The sequence below is a fragment of the Glycine max genome, chromosome 15 (assembly GCF_000004515.6).
Source record: "Glycine max cultivar Williams 82 chromosome 15, Glycine_max_v4.0, whole genome shotgun sequence".
Classification (NCBI taxonomy): domain Eukaryota; kingdom Viridiplantae; phylum Streptophyta; class Magnoliopsida; order Fabales; family Fabaceae; genus Glycine; species Glycine max.
This window is the reverse complement of record NC_038251.2, coordinates 50,298,683-50,321,926: the sequence shown is the minus strand read 5'-3', so window position 1 is coordinate 50,321,926 and position 23,244 is coordinate 50,298,683. Positions and strand designations below refer to the sequence as shown.

The following is a 23,244-nucleotide window of genomic DNA, read 5'->3' as shown; positions in this document are numbered from 1 at the left end:
TAGGCAAGATTTCAAAAGTAAAATGGACCATGGCATATGACAGAGGAGGGCGTAGATACGATCATATGACAATTAATCTATCTGAATGTGTAAATAAAGTTTTTAGAGGTTGCCGCAACATACCAATAGCTGCCCTTGTGAAGTCAACATACAGTAAATGTCGACAATATTTTGTAGACCGCGGTCGTAAAGCTCAAAGAGAATTACAAAGCGGTCAGATTTATTGCTCGAAGGTTATGAAAGAGATTCAGAAAAATCAAGAAAAGGCTTGTTCTCACATTGTCCACATTTATGATATTCAGAGAACAATGTTTGAAGTTGAGGAGGCTTACGATCCTATGTCTCAACGAGGTGGACAAAAATGGTCAGTTAACTTAAACGACCGTTACTGCCAATGCGGTCAATTTAGTACTTACCATTATCCATGTTCCCATATTATCGTTGCGTGTGGTGTTGTCAGCATCAACTTTTATCAATAAATAGATGTTGTATACACAAATGATCACATCTTATGTGTTTACTCTCCACCGTGGTGGCCCCTGGGGAACGAGGATGCAATTCCTCCATCTGATGCGTCGTGGACACTTGTGCCTAATCCAAGTTTTAATCGTATGAAAGGAAGGCCAAGATCAACACGGTTAAGGAATGAGATGGATTGGAGGGAACCTTCTCAAACTCGTCAAAAATGTGGTGGATGTGGTGTACAAGGACACAACCGACGCAATTGTCCTCTACAATCTAATCAGGGTAGTTGTTAACGTCATGGTCTGCATGTAATTAGTTATTATTGTCCGATTCAATTCATGATTTTTATTGATGTTGTTTGCTCAATTTTGTTACACACATATTCTAATTAATTCAAACAATTTAAAATAAAACTAATCAATCATCATCATCATCATCATCATGTGTGTTATGGCGGGAGGAAGTCCCACATGGTCGCCCTTCCTCAGGAGTTCCCGCAGGAGAAGGAGACCCAAATAAGTCAGTCATAACATATCCTAGTTGTAGCGGAGGTTGCGTTCCCATGAAATATGCATCTACATATCACAATATATAACATAATAAATAAACAATAAATTAAATAAAATACAATATTAATGGACATTATAAATTAAATTAACACAAAAATTTCATACCTGATGAAGTTTCACTTTGATATGGGTACGGATACAGGGGCGACATTTGAGATGGCTCTTGGGTGAACTGATAAGGTGTGTAATACATTCCATGTTGGCGCTTTGGCATCGCAGGAATAACATGTGCTTCTGCATCCACACTTTCCCTACGTCGCCCTAAACCTTGGGTCTCCATACTCCTACCCAACATATCAAACTGTTGACTTTCAAATTGTGGAACCGAAGGAGGAGCTTCTTCACGTGCCTCAATAATTCTATCCTCTTCCTCAGCTAAAAGAATCATCTTATCAAGGCACGGCGCCAAATCGTCCAAATTTGACACCCTTCTCCCATACGGGGACAACATGAACTGCATTGTTTCTATAATTTCACCCTGCATATAAATTCTTGTTAAATAATACATATATTTAGAAAATGTATGAAAATAATAACCACTTTTTAGAATATTAAAATAAATAAGTAAGACCTACAATAATTAATAAATACCATTAGTCCTCTTCTTGCATGTTGTCGGCTGATATACAATTTGGTTTTACGCCTAAACCACTTCATATACTCAGAATTCACACTGAAGGGCCCAACTTGTGGTGGCGTTTCTTGAAACCGTCTTTCATAGCGACTATTTCATTCATTAAGCGCTGGCTGCAGTAGTCGCCTCCAATTATGTCCACTTTTTCCTTTTAGTGTTAGGCCATGTATATTGCTAGGTTACAATGGAGGGCCAGGTATAGGTTGTTGCAGTCCAAATTGCCTCATGACTCTATCTGGCTGATGCCATTCAACAACATTGAAACAAATCATCGACACTACACATCTCCAAATTGCAGACCCAGCAAAACATAAATGACTCAACAACGCTTGGACTTCTTCAGAGTAAGGGACCCATAAAAACTACAAGGCAATTTAAAAATTCATTAAATAATTACAAATAATAACATTGTTCATTTGAAAATTGTATATTTAGTTACCTCGTCCCTATCACTGGCCATATAAGGATTTCTATTTTGTAACCATCTGTATAAAAATTATGCAACAATAAATAATAATGTGTTACATACAATAATAATTAAAATTATAAATGAAGTCTATAATTTAAAATTGTGTACCTATAACCAAGTGGATTGTTTTGTTGTTGTGGAGGCACAATCGATGGGACTAATTTAGGGCATCGTTCTCATGCCCACAATTGAATTAAGAGAACGTAACCGCCAATAGATTGCACATTATAATCTGTTGCGTTACACATCTCTCTGTATAAATAACTCTATGTAGCAGCTCCCCACGCATAAGTACTGCACTCTTCAAAAGCTACCAGAAATTGCAAATATCTCATGGGGACTCTTTTACTACTTTTATCCACCAACAAGACACCTCCAATAAATCTCAAAATCCAAGCATGTGCAAACATTTTGAGGTGCTCTTCGTCGTCCACATAGTCCTGGATATTTGCAAATTGTGAAGTCAACCAGCTTAATTTCAATGTGTTTCCGTCAGCCAATGCATTGGCATTTGGCCTGACTCCAAGATATTATTCACAAATATCAATCCCATCAATATTTGTGCTGCCAATTAAAGGATTGTCATCCACAGGAAGACCTAGCAACACAGACACATCTTGTAGTGTGATGATGACCTCCCCACATGTCAAATGAAAGGTGTGTGTCTCTGGCCTCCACCTTTCAACAAAGGCATTTATAATTCCTCCATTGATTTTGATTTTACATAATTTTATTGCTGTGTATAATCCAGACTGCTGTAACAGAGGAATAATTTCTGCCGATGGTTGTTCTATACCATGATAAGTTGGAATCGCTCGCCTCATTCTTAATTTTCTATCTGCATCCTCGTTCCAAATATGTTGGGACACATGTTGCTTTTGCATCCACAACACATCATTTTCACGTGGTCCACATATCACATCAAAACTGGATGAGGAGAATGATGAACTTGCCATATCAAATACACTGCATATTACAAAAATAATTAAATTTACCTAGACTACCTGATGTGCTACTTCATTAGCCACACATCATCAGTACGTTAATGAAAATTCTCAAATGACAGATAACTATTTAAAAAAAAAATTGTCAAGTATCATAATAAAAAAAAATAAACAAGAAGTTTAGACATATCAAAATCAATATCTCCCTATTTTATAGGTACCATGAGTTTATTTAAGTCTAATTTTTTAATAGAACTTAAATAATCTATGTCTATTTATGACTGGCTTAAATACAATATAATGCATTTTAAAAAATAGCTTCATTAAGTTTTTATGAATATTTTTTATATAGGAGTTTATGTTGTAAGAGTTTTAAATTCAATAAATTATTTACATTTAGATATATATTGATAACTGCTTATACGTTGTTTAAGTCGTACTTATAAAAGGCTGTCTTATTTTCAAAAACAATTATGATTAAAAATAAATTAAAAATTACAAAATAGATAATATAATGACAGTATATAAATCTAAAAAATATTAAAAATAGAAACCACTAGCCACTATTAACATAGTTTTAGTTTTCAAAAACATATATTTTAGAATCATAACGTGATATAAATTAAGGTGCTAAAATTATATTATATATATCATAACATGATATAAAAAAATTAACATAAATATATAAAAATAGTAAATGATTTTCTAAGATAATTAACATATTAGGATTCAAACTCTGAATAATTCTGGAAAAAAAGATAATTAACAGCTTAGGATTTCAACTCTTAATATTGTACGTATGTAAAGTTTGCAAGTCATAGCTCACTTCTATTATGACTAATACTATGGCCACATGTATTATTGAGGGTGGGAGAGGTAAGGGGAGTTAATCTTGATTACAGAAGTGGTATTTGGTACAAGGAATGATTTTCATGAACTGCACCAAATAATTTTAAAAATAAATAGCAACTAATTAACTATTTGGACCATTTGATGTTGTATAAATCTTGAAACGGATAATTTATTGACATAAACACTACTATAAAAAAGCATTTCCACGACATCAGAATAACATCGGTGCTATGCCAATGTTGTTGAATATGTACCGGTGGCATTTTTGTAAATACCCTGACTTTAACGACAACGTTTTTGGTGCTGCCCGATGTCGTATTTGAGCAATTCAAATGACTACGTTTGAGTAGTGAAAAACGTCTTTGTATTTGACAGAATACAACAACATTTTTTAAGAAATCACCGTCCTTGTTGCAGTTTTACAAATTAAAATAAAATTTTAGAAACTGCGCCATTACCTTTTATCTCTTTGCCCTTCCTATCTGTTGTGAGCACGCCCTAGCTAGCAACCTCCTTCGTAGAAAACCTCTGTGGTGCCCTCCCTGGTCTGCTTCTACATTTCGTCGGTCCCATATTCAACATCATTGCTTTCTATAAAACGATGTAAAAAGCGCAACTTACTACATCGTTGCTTAATTTAAAAACGATGTAGAAAATAAAAGATCAACATCGTTGCTTAATTTAAAAACGATGTAGAAAATCCGCCCTCAAAAAGCAGAACCAAGGTTTCTACATCAGTCATTAGTATAGCACCGATTTAGAAAAAAAACACCTTACTACAACGTTCGCTTATGGACTGATGTTGAAATTTTTAAGTTTCAACATCATTATAATCAAAAACGGTCATGCACCGTTGTAGAACATTGATTGTGACCGATGTAGATCATGCATCTTCTAGTAGTGAAAACTCTTACCTACATACAAATGTTATTTCTTCAGGTTTGTTACTTTACAAGCTAAGGTTAAAATAATACAAAAAAATTTTCATCAAATCCCGAGACTAGAACTCTTTTTTTACCTCACTGACTTGTTCATGAAATCTACAAATTTCACGTGGTTCACATACCATATTGAACACTATCCACCACTCTCTTTTTATCACTTTTTTTTCTTCTCATTTTCTATTTATCTTTCTCTTTTATTGTATTTTATTTTATAAAAACTATAGAGACACAAATGTAATTTTTCCTAGCCTCTCTAGAAGTGAAATAAAATTAAAAAAAAACTAAAAATGTGTTATTGGGAATCATGCATGTCACAAGGTAAAATTATATTTAACTTTTAATTTTATAACGTTAGTATTATATCTAACAATAAAAAAACAAATTGAAAATAATATCACCTATTTTAATATATGTAACTGTCATTAGTAATAATAAAAAATATAAACTAAAATTATTATGAAAGACATATCAAACTACAAGAGAGAGAGCAAGTTCGGGATGAAAGGGAGTAAAAATTACTTATCGGGAAGAAGGAAGAAGGAAGCTGCTGAAGAGTGTTTGCCGGAAGTGAAGAAGTGAGCAAATGGCATGCATTTTCACTTTATAAATGGGGAATGAGTATTGCTACATGAGGTTTGGCGCAACACACCTCACATGCGTACTAGCTTCTTGTGCATCCTGTGCAGCACCTGCGCCCCTACCCTGCACCTATGCTGACTAAAAGTGATTGCGCCACTGCATGTGTAGCAACTCATTGCGCAAAGTTTTTGGCACAACAAATTCATGCCACGTGTCAGCTCCCAGTTGAGTTGCGCCCCTGCCTTTGGCACAATACAAATAAAAATAGACCCCCCAGTAAATAGTTTCAAAACAGCCCCCTTTTGGTAAATAGTTTTTAAAATGACACCAAACTGGTACTTTTGCCGAAGATGGCAATTGATTGGAAGGGAAATGAATGCTGGAATAGGTACATAAAGACTAGGGCAGTTAAAAAGATTGGACCATTTTGATAACCACACTACACTACTGGGGCAAAAATACCAAAAGGAGTCATTTTAACAAATTTTTTACCAAAATGAGTTTGTTTTGAACTTATTTATCGTGAGAGTCTTTTTTTTTTTTTTTGCAGGTAGCGTTAACGAAGGAGGCGCCTTCCGTGGATTGGCGACACATGGCAGGGTCGTGATTGGACGCACCCGCGACTGGCTGCCACGTGTCGCGCCCTGCACGCTGGCGCCCTAGGTCGCGCCTAGCTGGCAGGCGCGTTGACTGGCGATGCTGCCTGAGGCGCCTTGGGTCGCGCCCAGGGCCCAGGCGCGTCCAGGCGCCTTAATGTTAAAATAATTTCTTTAATATGGATGATTTGTGTCTGTATTTTTTAAATATTTTTTATGATAATATTATTATTTTTTTTATTTGTAATTTTTATAGTTTTTGTTTTATTATATTTGTATTTTTAAAAATATATTGGATATATTATATCGTTTTTGTTAAATTAAAATCATTAGTAAAATGTATTTAAATATATCGTTAAAAATATTTAAAATTATTATATTTGTATTTTTAAAAATATATCCAATATATTTTTATTGTCGCATTTAATGAAATTATTATTGTTATTATTTATTTATATGGATGACTTGAATTTATGTGTTTTTTTATATACATTTAATGGTGTTAATATTTTTAATTAATTGAGTATTTTGAATATCGTTTTTTTTATAATAAAATTATTAGTAAAATGTATTTAAATATATCGTTATTTTTTGTTTATTATTTATGATATGTGTGATTATTAATTTATTTTCTTCTATACAGGGGTTTTAATATGGCAAGTTCGTTATCTTCTAATCATTATGATGTGGCATCTAGACTAGTAGAGGATGATTTATTGTGGATGCAAAAAAATCATATATTACAGCATATTTGGAATGGTGTTAACGAAAGGATATTAAAAATCCGACGAGCTACACCATTGTACAATCATACAAAAGCACCGCTAGACGAAATTATTCCATTATTACAACTTTCGGGTTTGTACCTGATAATGAAATTGGCGCAATTGAAAGTAAATGGAGCATTAGTTAATGCTTTTAGTGAAAGGTGGAGACCAGAAACACATACATTTCATTTGAAGTGTAGGGAGACAACTATTACACTTCAAAATGTTTCTGTGCTACTTGGTATTTTTGTGGATGGAAGACCTTTAACTGGTGTTACAAATATTGACTGGTTTGAGTTGTGTCATGAATTATTGGGTGTCATGCCTGACGATGATGCAGTTGATGGGAACTCACTTTGATTGAGTTGACTGGCTTCTTAATTTGCAAATATTCATGATTTTATAGGCAACCAACAAGGGCTTGAAAGATTTTCTCGTGCTTGGATCTTAAGATTCATAGGAAGGGTGATGTTTGTTGACAAAAGCAGTAAAAAGGGTGCCAATGAGATATTTGCAATTTTTGAGAGACCTTGGAGAGTGCATCACTTATGCGTGGGGAGTTGCTCTTTTGGGTAACCTTTATAGAGAGATGTGCATACTATAATATTAAATCAATAGGCGATTTCACTCTCTTGATTCAATTGTGGGCATGGAAACGATGCCCAACGTTAGCCCCGTCGTTTATTTCTCCACAACAACAAAACGCACCACTTGCCTACAGGTATATTTTTCTTTACTATTTTTAATTGATTTTTAATAAATATGTTTGTTTGATGTTAATCATTATTCTATGTAACATTTTATTTTGTTATTTAATTTTTTGTGAAGATGGTTGGGAGGTGAATTTCATCACATAGGCAATGACAATTTACTTGATTTTCGTCGTAAATTAGATGTCATGAAACGCGACGAGGTAACAATTTTAACGTTTATTTATTAAATGATGTTGTAATTCTTAATTAATTTATTAAATTTAACTTTTATATGCAGTTTGTCTGGGTCCCTTATTCTGGACATGTGAAAATGAATTTGAGCCAAGTTTATTTTATTGGGTCTGTATTATGGACATGTATCGTACCACTTATTTATTTTTAAAAAGTGAAATGACACCAGTCGGATAGAGTCATGAGACAATTTGGAATGCAACAACCTATTTCGGGCCCAGTAATGCAACCCAGCAACATACATGACTTGACATTAAAGGGAAAGGAAGGAAGAAATTGGATGCAACTAATGCAACCCGCGCTTCATGAATGGAATAGTCGCTATGAAAGGAGAGTAGAGCAAACGTCGCCACAAACAGGGACCCTTGGTCTGAACTCTGAATATATGAGGTGGTACAGGCGTAAAACAAAAGTTTATGTCGACCCAAAACATGCAAGAAGAGGACTATTGGTATACATTGTTCATTATAATTTAGAAAAAAATGTTGCACTTATTGAAGATTATTTTAATTACTATTCCATTATTTTCTATGCAGGGTGAAATCGCTGAAACACTACATTTTATGATGTTGCCTGTTGGGAGAAGGGTTTGTACTTTTGACAATTTACTGCCATGTATCGAGAAGATCACTCTTTTGTCTGACGAAGAGGATAAGATACTTGAGGCACATGAAGATGCTCCCCCTTCTCAGCCACAATTTGAACATCAACTATTTAATATACTACAACGAAGTGTGGAGACTCGAGGCTTAGCGCGATGTCGAAAAACTATTGATGCAGCAACATACAATTTGCCTCCGATGCCAGAACGACAACATGAAATGTATTACACACCGCTGACATTCACCCAAGAACCGTCGCAGATGTCGTCGATGTATTCATACCCACATGATTTTCAACCAGGGTATATTTTGGCAGACATATTTGGGTCCTTTCCTCCTTCAACAGGAACTCCTTCATTTACCCAAAGTGGTGAACTATCAACCCCAAATGCCCCACTTGGTGGTCCATGGAATGTACCTGGAGATATACTCGACATGGACGACTTATTAGGGGTCGATTTACGTCATGATTTCTCTGCCGAGGCTGACCAAGTGGATGAAAGGGCGAATCATAGAAGAAGAAATCCTGATAGGGCAGCTAGAAATTGGGACCGGGCATGTGGGACTTCGTCGCGGCATCACAGACATAGTGATGATTGATTAATAATGGGTTTACATTTTTTTTGCATGTTTTAACATTTTCATGTACTTTGTATTGTTTTTTTTCCATGTTTTAACATTGTCATGTAATTTGTATGGTTTTTTTCCATGTTAATTTTATATTATTGTCACTTTAACGTTTCAATCTTATTGTGCAATGCTTTTAAAATAAATAACGATAATGTGAATGACACATAATTATAACCAAATATTAAATTATCAAGTTACAAAAAAGTTGGTGGCCTATGATGCAAACATAAAACAAAAGTGATCTTTAACGTAATTTAATGGCCAAATCAAAAAGCATTTTAAAACATTTTAGGATTTCAAAATGTATTTTAAGTGAAAATTTATTTTATTGAAAATGTACTTATATATACTTCAAAAAGAGAGAAAATAATAAAATGGAAAAAAATAACAAATAATACTAATAATAAAAATTGAAAAAAAATTAAAATTTTTGATTAAATATATAATTTAGAGTCTATAAAAAATTAAACCCAAAGTACAAATGTTAAACAAATAATGTATTTTTAGTTCTTTTATACAAATTGAAAAAACATTTTAAAATTATTTTAAAATTTAGAGTTTATAAAAACATTTTAAAACATTTTTTTATAAAGAGGCTGGGGTGTGGGGGGAAGAGGCTGGGGGTGTGGGGGGGAAGCTGGGGAGGCCTTGAGGTGCCTGGGCCCTGGGCGTGACCCAAGGCGCCTCGAGTAGCAGCGCGTTGACTCGCGCCTGCCAGCTAGGCGCGACCAAGCGCGCCAGCGTGCAGGGCGCGACACATGGCGCCAAATGTGGGCACGTCCAATTGCAACCCCTCCACGTGTCGTCAATCCGCGGAAAGCGCCTGATACGATAACGCTACCTGAAAAAAAAAAAAGACCCCCACGATAAATAAGTTCAAAACAGACCCATTTTGATAAAAAAATTTATAAAAAGGACCCCTTTTGATATTTTTGCCATACTACTAGTATCTATCACTATGCACTCTTTTTCTCATCCTATAACAAGCAGAGGTGGTTCCTTGTTTGTGAATGGGGTGGTCATAGCTACCCAAAAAGAAAAAGAAATTTTTTATTATTTTATGCATATATTTTCTTAAATAAATATTTTCGTTTTTTTTAAATAAAGTAGAGCTTGGACTCTAAAAATTAACATTTGGTAAATTTGTAATCTTTCAAAACAAATTTGAAACGAATAAAGGTAAAACAAATTGCTCTTAAATGAAAAACATGCAAGGGCCATATATTGAACGACGTTTCCCACTTAATTGTATCCACGCAACCTATAGTATGTGTATTTTGTAGGCTCAAGGTTCACTGCTTACGTTAAACAGAAAATGGAACAGGTTGGCGATTCTATCCCACTGGCACTCACACTCGTAATATATATATCCGTCATTTTTAATGCTTTCTAAATTACGTTAAACTTTTGTTATTATTTTTTTTACCACTATGCTATATATTGATATGAAGTAGACATGAAAATGGTATGGGACGAGTACGAATATTGTCTCTCTAATTTTCGATCTTGACTTTACAATATGTCCTCATATCACCAGATAAGTTAAAAATTATTATCTCATCCTGTAGTCATTGGGTATCGGTATCCCTTGCCGTACTCAATTCAAATTAAAAAAATAATTTTTTTTAAAGAAAATGTTAAAAATGTGATTTTATGAAAAATAAATTGATTGTTAAACATTTATTTTTAACTACTTATATATCAATAAATTTACAAAGTAGGCTTTCACATCCAACTTAACATTACAAACAACTAATTAATTTCCCCACACTACTACTACAAATTGGCCATCCTCACACCAGTGTCCCTAGCATAGGGAGGGGGACCATTATTATTAGCTTTTGAAAAACTAACATAATTGAGCTCCGAGGTTATGCCTGTGAAAACAATGAAGGCAGCTCCAGCTCCAAACACTCCCTTCCTTAAGGTTTGGCATGAAGGTGCTCTCTCTCCCATGATGGGATCACGGTACTCTGTGTGGTACATGTTTCTCACAGAACCCGCTAGAAGGCACGAAGCAGCAATGATAAATGTCACCCTGGATCATACATGTATGGGAAAACAATATCATGTCTTGTATGTTGTTGCCTTTGAGCTTGTCCGGTTTGAGCTTAAGAAGTGCTTTGTGATCCTACATGAGAGTATCAAATACAAACATGTCTCTTGTTTGAAGTGTTGCAGTGTCAAACACATTTTCAACACCAACACCTCCGCAACATTTTCATTAGATGTTCAACTAAATTAAGCCGATACTTCTACACTCTTGAGGTGACACCACCTCCATATGAATAGACACACACTAATATTATTAAAACAATATTCATCTTTTTAACTTTTAGAGAAGTTATCTTAAATAAAATACTAAAAAATATTAACAACAAAATAAAAAAAGTTAGAAATATACTGAGCATTTTTTTTATTGGTTGAAATTTACTAAAAATTACAAAAATGTGGTGGATCTTACGTCTTATTTAAAAAATCTTTCTAAAAATAATTAGCTAATAGAGAGTGTGTTGGTGACACTCTTCTAAAAATTATATATGTTGTGTATGTATTATGTTTTGTGTTTTTGTAAGAATATGTGCTTTTTAGTTGTATATTTTCACTAATAATGATAAATTGATAATGCAGTGTTATTTTCATTTTGTTTTAATATGTGTGCTAGAAATCATAGAAAAACAATGCTGCTATAAGGTGATAGAGAGTGAAAATCTTTGACCACAAAATGAAAATAAGGTGATATTTTTATAATTACTAGTGAAGATAGAAAACAGAAACAGAAAAAACATTTCCTAAAAAACTAAATAAACCAATTGTTTCTGTGAATTGAAATCAACAAATGAATAATTTAGAGCAAACATATAATTTCTGTTTTTAAGACTGGGATTTAGCAATTAACACATACCGGCTAGTGATATGAACAAGCAAATTGACCATGATCTTGATCCACTGGGTCTCATAGCTCTCCCACAGCACATGCATCTAGTTACCACCATAACGAGACCTGTCACATACAAGAACTAATTGTCACACTTGAGTAAACCCATTTCAACACTGCAAAAATTTGTTTCCAGTTTTGACTTATCCCATCACACCCTACCTACTATGCAAGGAAACAATACAGCAGATCCATGGAGAAAATGTTGAACTAGTAGCTAATAGTGTGTCTGCACAATGAAACTAATTCTAGAACATGTTTTATGTATATATGAACAAAATTTTAATCCATACTTTGTTTCCCTCAAATCACAAATAAATGAAATAATGCATCTTGGAATTCTGAATACATTGCAACTAATGAATTGAAATTCAAATTTACGTTAGATTTTCCCCCTATCTAATGGTGTTGTCAGAGTCAGACAACAATCATAAACTTATTCTGCTTTAGATTTTCTAGAAGTAAAATTCAGGATCTAATCATGAGAGAACATTGAAGGTACAAGTTGGTTAAACTGCCAAATCTTTTAAGATGGAAATAATGCTCCCACATTCACTAGAGACTAGAGAGATCAAGGTTATCTTGAGACATGTAATGCAAGCTATACTCATGCCATGGAACTGCTCCCGGTACCTTGCCACATAAGGAAAAAAATAACAGAAAAATATAAAAAAACACTTACACAAATGCTTATTTCATAAAATAAATCTAAATAAACTATAAATAAGTTCTTTCAAACAGAGCCCAAGTCGTTTTTAAGTTTATTAATTTAGTATTTTTGGTAGACATCTTTATGATAGAAGATGAAGTAAAAATAGGAATAGAATAAAAGGCCTTTTGAATGTTGGAGTTAAGTAAGTGGTAAATAGCAATAAGTAAAACCATAATTCTCTACATAAAATAACAACATTTTTCTGTTTTAAACCTATCTTCATGTAATGCAACTTGTCTTTTTATTTTTATACGGCAGCATTTTGGTAATGTGTTAGAATCATATGGAATTTGACATCTGAGTTCTATTTTATGTCTAGTACGTTTTAATAATAATAAAATAGAAACAGAACATGTGATTAAAAAAATGATACATTCATTCCACTTAAAAGATGAAACCAAGGAGAACCTAGAATTTTTCATTTTGCTCTGTCCACACAAACCAAATGCTACTTCACACTTTGTTTGACAGAGAGGATGAAAATAGAAGGGATATATTTGAATTAAAGTAGAGCATAGGAGCTAGGAGACCAACACTATTTCCCCTCTATTTTTCTTACCCTCTCCTTTGTTTCTCCCCGAGCAAATAAGTTTTTTATTCAATGTGAGGGTGAGAAATTTTAGGAGGCAAAGATCATGTGTAGAGGATTCTATACAATTGTAATATGATTATAGATCACTTAAAAATTCATATATATATATATATATATATATATATATATATATATATATATATTAACTATTCAAATAAAATTTAATAATTGACATTCATTGTTCTTATTTTTCATGACATATAACAGATGTATTTAGTGAGAAAATCATTTTTATACGAGAGGTGAGAAAGACAAATATAAAATATACAACCATATATCAATTATCAAGATTAAAAGTTTTCTAAAATCATATAATCAGATAAAAAAGTAAGTCTTAAATGTGTTTTAGCCTAGTACCATATAAGCAAGTTTTAATTTTAATTATCATAAAAAAAATCTTTGCTTTTATTCCTAATATTATGTCATACACATTAATGTGTTTAACATAGGTCAATTGATCATTCCCGATGGCACCCACTAGCATTTGTGGTACTATATTAGCTGTGATAGCTCTAAACTTTTTGTTGATTCCTAAAATAAAAAGTTTTTTTTTATCTACTTTAGAAAACTAGGGGGAAAATAATCTTAAAATTTTAGAGAGATAAATATATAAAAAAAATATTATATAGGGATCAAAATCAAAATTTTCTGATTTTATATAAAAAACAAATGATTTTTTTACAAAGACCAAAATCATAACTTATTCATTTGGTAAAGATTATAAACATATTTAATTCTTTTTTAAAAGCAATATTTAAGCTAAAAAGTAATTTGTCAATTTAAAATTTTTACATTATGTATTCTAATCTTAACATATTTGTCAATTTTTTTTTTTAAAAATGAACCATAGAGTTGAAATTAAAAGTTAATAGTGACATCATCTGTACTTTTATCTTTAAAATTAATAATACAAAACTATAATTTACATTTTTTGCGACAACACTTCATTTTCATACCTTCCTTACATATGAAGTATGAAGTCAAGCAAAATTTAAGAGAGAACCGAATAAACAAGTACTGAACCACCTAATCTTTTCATACTAAAATAAATTAATAATATCATTATCAACCTCTACCAAGATTAATCCAAAAAAATTCAATTGAATATTATATAGTTGCTCTTGTTTCCCCATTCAGACTCAGATAACTAAATCCATAGTACTAAAATAGAAGTAAACATCATAAGATGATAGCAAAAGCAAACTCTAAGGAAAAGAGAAACAAAAAAAAAAATAAGCAAAGAAAGAAAGAGAAGAAGAGAGTGGACTCACAGTATTCCTTGTCTGCTCTGCAGCAACAGCGAGAGCAAAAGCAACCAGATCAAGCACAAGCACCATAGCCAGTAACAGAGATGAAGCCATAGTAGCTGACCCACCACCACTTAAATCTGAATATTTATCCACAAAAACACCCCCAAAAAAAGAAAAATAATGGATTAAAAAGACTGAAAAACGGAAACATTATATTAAACTCTTGAGATTATAACCAAAAAAAAAAAAAAAAGCCGCAGCAATAGGAACTTTTGTTTGGATTAGAAGTCATCCTATGCTGGGAGGAGGTTTGGATTCTCAGAAGAGAGTGATTTTTCCTTTGTTTGGAAGCAAATGGGGGAGTAAAGAAACAAAGCAAATTAAAGTATGCAACTTTTGGCTGCATTTGTAATCTTTATTATATAATTTTTATTATTATTCAGTCACACCTTATAGTATTATATCATTAAGAACAAAAGATTCAATACATGTGCATGTACAACTTGGCATATAATTAAAAATGAGTTTAAATGAGGCTAGTAAAATTGTTAGTTGTATAGATTATTATAATAGCAAGTTCTCTCTCTCTCTCTTTTTTATCTTATTTAAGAGACAAAAAAATCGTTTATAGTGAATGTTGAATTATTAAATTGGGTTGGATAATTATACATAATCTTACCTTTTTTATTTTCCTATATTAAGTCCTTTAAATTTAAAAATATTATACTACCACCCTGTATACGTTTAAAAATATTACCATAACTTTTATCATTACCATAACTTCAATTAACAATTAACAAATGAGAGTAGGGTTATTGCTTCCTACACTACCCAAATTGCTTCATACGCTCTTTTAATAATGTTTTTTATAACCTTTAAGGAATGGTCATTCTAGAAGCCAAAAAAGAGAGTGCATTATGGAATGTATATTTTACATTTTGGATTTGTCATTCTGGAAGACATAAAGGGAGTGGGGAAAGCAACAGGAAGCAGTAGCCTAGGAGTGGATATATCAAAAGAGGCAGTGCAATTGCTATATTTATGAAGCCCAATAGGCCTATCCCAAGTCCACAAACACTCTTGCACAGCCCTAATTCAAAAGTCAAACCCCTTATATCCCAATTCTGACCAACTAAACCCTAATTACTCTTTCATTCATCTCCCTCCTTAAACCCTAGACGTCGCTCATGGCTTCCGAGAACGTAAGCCCCGAGACAGTATCCAAAGCCGTCGATGCTCTCCTCCAATGGCGCCGCTCCCAATCGGAGATTCAGAAACCAAAACTCTTGGGCGAAGACGAAGAATTCGTGTACCTGATCCTCACGCTGAAGAAGATCCCTTCAAAATCCCGAGTTAACCCTCACAAGATTCCTCTCCCGCACTCCCTCATCTCCCCTTTCTCCGAGCAGTGCCTCATCCTCGACGACCGGCCCAACAAGGCCCGCGTCACCAAAGCCCAGGCCCAAGCCAAAATCCAGTCCGAATCCATCCCCGTCCACAAAGTCCTCAAGCTCTCGAAACTCGCCTCCGATTACCGCCCCTTCGAGGCGAAGCGAAAACTCTGCGATTCTTATGATTTGTTTTTTGCAGAGAAGAGCATTGTGCCGCTCCTGCCGCGGCTTCTGGGGAAGAGTTTTTTCAAGAAGAGGAAGATTCCGGTGCCGGTGGACCTGAAGAAGGGGAGCTGGAAGGAGCAGGTGGAGAGGGCCTGCTCGTCCGCGATGCTGTTCATGAGGACGGGGACCTGTAGTGTGGTTAGGGTTGCCAAGGTGAGGATGGAGAGGGATGAGATTGTGGAGAATGTCGTTGCCGCGATTGAGGGGATTGTGGAGGTTGTGCCCAAGAAGTGGGGCAATGTGAGGTCGCTGCATTTGAAGCTGCTGGAGAGCGTGGCTCTGCCGGTCTACCAGACTGTTCCTGATGTGAAGTTGAAGATTGAGGGATTTAAGGTTGAGGAGAAGAAGAATGAGAAGGAGAGGGATGGTGAGGTTAGTGATTCGATTGAGGGAGGGACGGAGAAGAAGAAGAAGAAGAAGGGGAGGATTCATGAGGTTAGGTATATGGATGAGAATGTTGTGGAGGCTGGGATGGAAGATGAATTGGCGAGTGATGACGATGATAGTGAAGATGAGATGGTGAGTAAGAAGAGGAAGAAAGGGGTTTCGAGTGAGTTGAGTGGTGTTGAGCAATTGAAGAAGTTGGTATTTAATGAGTTGAGTGCCAATGGGAAGAAGAAGTCAAAGAAGGGCTGCTTGTCTGTTGGGAAGGGGGTTAAGGGAGGTTTGATTGAGGGGAGTGGAAGTGAATTGGTTGTGAAGGATGAGGAGTCGGGGGTGAAGAAGAAGAAGAAGAAGAGAGGGGATGTGAAGGCTACGAAAAGTGTAAAGGCTAAGATAATTAAGAAGGCTGTGTGAGTTGGATTAGTGTTTGATGTTAGAAATTGCTGCTTGATGTGGCTCTGTGCAAGATTGTATGGTTCTGATTTTTGAGCCTCTAGCGGATTTTTGTTTTAGACCGCATTATTATGGTAGTTGTGTGTTGTGTCAGTTCAATTCATCATTTCTAATTCAAATTTACTATATTTGAGGTTTAGAATGATTGTTAAATGGGCAAGAATCTAAATGTTGCATCCCCCACAAGTGTTTAGTATACTAGAGATATTTAGATATTGCATGTTGTTGGAGTTTGACTTGGAATTTGAGATGAAAAGTTGGTGCTGTACTTTAAGGGAAAATGTATCAAGGAAATGTTAGGAGAATGCTGAGAACAAATTAATGCTTTCAATGGGTTGAGTGCTGCTTTCTCTTATTCGCACTGCTTAATTTTTCTGTTTTCCTTATGTAATCTAGAATTTTACCTTTAATTTCATTTCTTTATTTCGTATTAGATTAGGTACCTGTTTTGCTGAAATATTTTTAGTATTATTCTGTGTAGTTTTTGAATTTTCATTTCTTGAATGCTAAGATCAATGTAAAATGTCAATTCTGAAGCCGTCTATTTAGCAGTATTTTAGGGCACCGATAATTAAACTGCTATTGTTTTTAAAGAGCAATAGGAGTTGAAACACTTGTGAGTTTAAAATCATTCTTGGATTCAAAACTTGTGATTTCGTTCATTCAATTAGGATGTGTTAGTCATCTCTCTATGCCTTGACTGTACTTAGTTGGATACGGATTGGAAACAGTGGTATCAAGTGCATATCTTGGTATTTAGTTTTATCATCTGTATGGGCTTTTAGTAGATAGCCATAAATTATCTTAAAGATGCAAGCTGGCACACATGGTCAGTACATTATATTTGTAATGATTTTAAGCTACTAGAAATGTTTCTTTTTTTGTCTTTGTTTTGTGGGGTATGGATTATGGAGTGTTGGACTGATTACTTGCGAAAGTTCTTATTATTCTAAAAGAAATACCTAGACGTATTTTTTTAACAATATCTGCTGAAAATTGTAGTTGATATGGGGATGAGTGTGCATGGTATTTGGAAAAGCTGATAATTTGAGCGGAATTCCTCTATAGTTTATACTCTGATGTTTTTTGTATTCATTTGTGTCTTTTTACTCTAGTTTACTAGGAAGGTCATTTCTGTATCAAATAGGTTAATGTTCATGAACACACATTTTCTTCTTGCTAGGCAGGATCTTCCTTTCAACCTTTTAGTGTCTGTCTTTTAAAAAGGCAACATCCTTGTTTATCTGCTTCCAACTTCACTACTGGGCTACCAGATTTGTCTTAAATATTAATCTCTGGATTAAAATTTTTAGAAAATCACCGTGTAGTTGTTAGACGGACTTTATCCCTGCTAAAAGTTGATAACTTGTTAAGTTAGGATCCCTATATGTTCCCATGGAAAAGTCAAAGAGTTAGGGATTTCATCTTGTGCTATAGTCAGAAACAACAATAGAACCTTTGACCTTGTGTGGCAAGTTAGGTTGGACTTGGAAGTGGATTCTCTGTACTTTAGTGATAATTTGAGTTGCACAAGTTAGCTAAAAGCTGCTATTTTCTGTTATACCATTGTACTTAATTTTTTTACTTTTTGATATTGAATTGCTTCAGGATTCCTAATTAGCTATTAGAAAGTTTTAAGGCATTCTGAAGTTCAGTTAATACATGTGTGAGATGCAATAGCATTGGCAAACATTTAGCTTTTAGTTTGATATTATTCAAAGTTTTGTGTAACTTTACTAAAGGTTTCTAAATTGAGTATGCTTTGCCCTTTATTCTGTTATCTTTTCTCGTTTTCATTTTTTTTATGCTCATCTGCTGCTAGTAAATAGTTCAACACTTTCTATGGTTCCTTAATTATTTAGTTCTTGTATTATTTTCCACCCTTTAAGTTTCACTACCTCGTTTAATAATATCTGAATCATTATATGCAAACATCGTTTAGAGATGCTGAGGAATCCGAAAACTTGAAAGCAGCCAGGTGCACACTGTTTTGTACTGATGGTGATAATGTGGTGTAATGAATCTGTTCTTAAAAAAAGATAAATTCTTTACCTGAATATCACAAACTTCGAATGATATATTTCGTGGGTAAGTGGAACTTTCAGGAATTTTGTCATGTAATAATAATGAGGAAGAGATTATATGTTCAATAACTATTTCTGAGTAAAATACAAAAAAGACGTGAACGAGTGGCTTACATCATTTGGTATATTCTGGTTGGGCTGCTATGTGCCACGGCGTATATTCTGTTGAATCCTGATCTCTTCATCTGATAGTGATAGTTGATGGCTGAAATGGATAAATCCATAGGTGGCTAATATAACTACACATATATAATTACATGTATATCCGGTACATACTAGAGAGTATTAAGACTATATTTGAATTGATAGAAAGAGATTTGTTGAAGTGGAATTCACTAGAATGAAAAATAATAAATATAAAATTTCCATTTTATTGGAAGAATATATCATTTCATCTCACTTTTCTCAGAAAGAAAAATAAAATGAATATAAATAATTTGGTGTAAATTATGATATTCTTCATTCGTAAGTCAAAGATTAATTTTTTAAGATACTGAGTTTCATTTAAGAGATTTATGATCACATGTTTAAGAAATATGATTATTTGTTAATTATGTCATATCATGTTGATAAATGAAGATAAACAATGAAATATGATATTGTTATATTTAACTTTCTTTCATTCTATCCTCTAATCCTATACAATTTGACCAGTTCATCTTTCTTCAAATTATGTTCATTCGTCCTATCCAACAGTTGTCTCATCAACTACCTATCATGGCGCTGCCAGTCAAATTAGTTCATGAGCTCTACGCGTGGTGATTAGCCACGTCAGTTCTTGTTTACACATTCGTGTTTAAGTGATCCAAACCAATTAGGAAACATTAATATTAAACCCCTTTTTGGTTTATTAATTTGTGGTGTTTCTCTATCAAAAGCCATTGCAAGGGGTGATAATAACTAATAAGTGATTTCTTTGTCAATAGTGGTTGTAATGTTGGAAAGGCAATTTTGAAGACCAAGACTGAGGAAAGAAAGAAACTAATAAGTGTTTTGGTATTGCACCAAGTTTAAAGTTTAAAAGTCTAGCCATTTGATGAACTAACCCTTTTGTAATTTTGATTCCCTTTCCAATTGTGGCGGCTTTGTAACACATGGCAGTGCCACAAAGCACGCCACGTGCTCCAAACTTGTCGTTTTAGGCTTTTGGTGAATGTTTTTCCCTTTCATTTTGATGCAAAATGACATGAAAGGTTACTATCAACAAAAAGAAGAGTGACTGAAGCTACAGTACCATATATACTAGTAAGGCTCCTTAGTGGTTTCAGATAGGCACGACATCACTCTCATGAATTGGTCAAATTTTCATCATGGCGGTTTGAATGGAAAGTAACCGTATTTGCATGTTATAGACAATGGATTTAGTTTAGAGATACACTAAGTGAAATAGACTTTTCAAAACTCAAAAATACTAAAGCGATTGGATTTGGACACATTACGTGTGCTTATCATTTTCCAGATAAATGTGCATCGTTGTTCTCCAAAATTGGAAATTGGACATCGAATTCTTTAGGTGCTTTTAGTCTGGAGTTCATTTTGATAACTATTGCTTATATTTAATATAAAATATTTATTATACATATTACCAAGGTTGTTGTGGGTAATAATCCAAAATCTGTATGATGATATTTCTGGCTCAAATATTGAGCCAGCCCAAAATTATAAGTATTGATCGAAGTTATCACCAATAATAGAAGCACTAGCATACACTTGTGTACAACGAATTACACCACAATTAAGAATAGAATTATTTTCTTATCATACGAAAACAAGATATAATTGCTCATGAGAGGCCTTGCGTCAGGATATCTAACCTAATTTTAACACCTATATGCGCTAGAGTAAATACTCTCAAGAGCACAATACAATACTAACTATCCACACCGAGCATGTATTGTGGTCCACTTTTTTTTTATTATGTAGGAATTGAAATAAGATATATTAGAGTGTGTTTGGTTTGCATTTTCATTTTTTATTTTTATTTTTTGAAAATTATTTTTATTTTCAAAAGATTAAAATTTTAAAAACATGTTTGATTTGTCGTCTTATTTTTTGCTTTCAAGAAATAAAAATATTAAAAATGTGTTTTTAAAAAGAAATGTATTTTTAGATTTGCTTAAAATTATATTCTTTGTCACCGCGTTTTCATTTTACCTAAAATGAAATTTCTGATTTCAACTGAAAATACTGAAAACGAGATTTTATTGTTTCCAATTTTTGGTTTGTTTGAGAAAATATTTTCATTGAAAATGTTTTCAAAAATTCAACCAAACGCATTTTCATCATCATTTTCTATTTTCAATAAAAATGAAAATAAAAAATAGTCAAATCAAACCCCCTCTTACAACAACTCATGTATTTTCCTAATCGAGTTAGAACTCACTCTTAATACGTAACCGACTTTAGTCATGTGTATGTGAAACTTCAATTCTTATTGAAAAATACTTCTAAAAATACACAAGAAATTGTATTTAATTTTTTTAAAAAAATATTATTCACGGTTGGCTACACAAATACTGCATTGACTCATGGTTACTATGAAGTTTGAAATCAAATCATTATTATAGGAGTTTAGTTTGTCTCACACTGTTGTCTCTGTCACATTCCAGAATCTAGACCTTGTTTAAACCAAGATTCTTTTGGCCTAAAAGCACCATGATTTGTATTGGATGTCAGTTTCTGATTGGCTAAACACTCTTGTATATCTGAACTCTATTCAGAGGTTTGACTTCAGTCACCATTCATTGAAACAGGAGTCGTATTGAACAAGGGTAGCTCAAATTAACTCATGCTTATGTCCCTTCTGTTCTTCCCGCCCCTAATATGGAAAGTTAATCCATTTATCATTAGATTATTAGAAATTAACTCACTTATCAGATTGTGCACGGTTCCCAGCAAATATTCAATTGCATAAGAGAGTCTTTTATATATATATATATATATATATATATATATATATATATATATATATATATATATATATATATATATATATATATATAGTGTGTGTGTGTGTGTATATGTGTGCGTGTGACTTTTATGAGTGTTAACTTTAACTAGTGGAGTGGCAGTCTTTCACCAAAAATATCAGAACGTTGAACATGCTTCATATTTCTAATAGGACTATATAATATATACACATGTGCACACACATATACACTAATTTAATGAAGCCATGGCCTACTTTCTTTGACAAAACTATAACCACTGTTCCTCTTCCCATCTTGATAATGGTCGCATGCAAATGGTAGGCCTGACATAATTAAGACAGATACATTGATGATGAGTTTGCTTGCACATTATGAAGTGGTGTGTCACCTAGCTGAGACAATGGTTTGGTTTCTTGTGTAGCCTATGATTTAAGAATAGGTTAGTATGTTCAAAATTCTTATAAACAAATCCATAGTATTTTTATCCAGGGTTATAAAACTAGGGCTAGTTTTTTTTTTTTTTTATTCTGTGGTAATACAAATGATGTTCGCAATTATATTTAAACATCACATTTGTGTTCAAATATTTTCTTCCCCTTAACAATTCACCAAACCAGTATTCTTGAATCTTTATGGCAAATGTAGTTCCCCTGTGTATAATTAATAGGCCAAGTCTAGTAAACCGTGTGCATGCACTAGTAAAATGCAAAGTACGACTACGAAATTTTGGATCTTTATATTGATGTCAAGTCAGAAAAAATATATAGGTTCAATGTGTCAAGTTCAATCCAACATTTCACAAACAGCCAGAGTTTAACAAGACATGCAATTGCAAGATTATATTCAAACTCTTGGTAAATGAATGAAGAATTACACTTTATTTTATTTTTTCACATTCAGTGTCCGATAATGTTTCGAGCATAATTGCCTCCAAAAAAATTAAACTGTGGAAAAAAGAGGGTAAAGAAAGTAGTAAGTAAGATGATTATGTAACAAACTATTTAATGGTTTCCAAGGGTTTTCAAATATGGTTCGGAGCTAGAATTGTAATTCCAACGTCAAGATTTTTTGGAGTTTTTGTGATCATAATTACGGTTACATTGACGATGTCTTATCACATGTGTCTTTAGTATTAAAAATTGCGAAAAAGCTATACCTACTGAAAACAATTTAAAACTTTATTAGTTATGGTATTTGGGAAATTATTTCCTCAATAAGGGGAAAAAAACATAATCACTGTTGCAATTCAAGGTTTGATGCTACCCTTCCTCGTCAACACTAAACTTCTCA

The 23,244-nt window shown here is 33.4% G+C and overlaps 2 protein-coding genes across 3 annotated transcripts; one reads left to right on the top strand and one right to left on the bottom strand.

The window, feature by feature from the left end:
* Window positions 1-10,644: 10,644 nt before the first annotated feature.
* On the bottom strand, window positions 10,645-14,924 carry LOC100783394 (uncharacterized). 2 transcript variants are annotated; one of them, XR_418601.4, is made up of 3 exons: window positions 14,509-14,924; window positions 11,901-11,999; window positions 10,645-11,126 (listed from the first exon to the last, which is right to left on the bottom strand). XR_418601.4 is itself a non-coding variant. In XM_006598121.4 (3 exons), exons 2-3 carry the CDS (start codon window positions 11,975-11,977, stop codon window positions 10,772-10,774), a joined length of 339 nt encoding a protein of 112 aa, XP_006598184.1. In that variant the 5' UTR covers window positions 11,978-11,999; window positions 14,509-14,924; the 3' UTR covers window positions 10,645-10,771. The 2 variants fall into 2 exon arrangements, 1 of the variants encoding a protein (XP_006598184.1); XM_006598121.4 differs by having other exon boundaries at window positions 10,645-11,033.
* A 559-nt stretch (window positions 14,925-15,483) lies between these two features.
* Window positions 15,484-17,079, top strand: LOC100782862 (ribosomal L1 domain-containing protein 1). The gene has a single exon (XM_003545857.5). It carries the CDS (start codon window positions 15,675-15,677, stop codon window positions 16,899-16,901), a length of 1,227 nt encoding a protein of 408 aa, XP_003545905.1. The 5' UTR covers window positions 15,484-15,674; the 3' UTR covers window positions 16,902-17,079.
* Window positions 17,080-23,244: the final 6,165 nt, after the last annotated feature.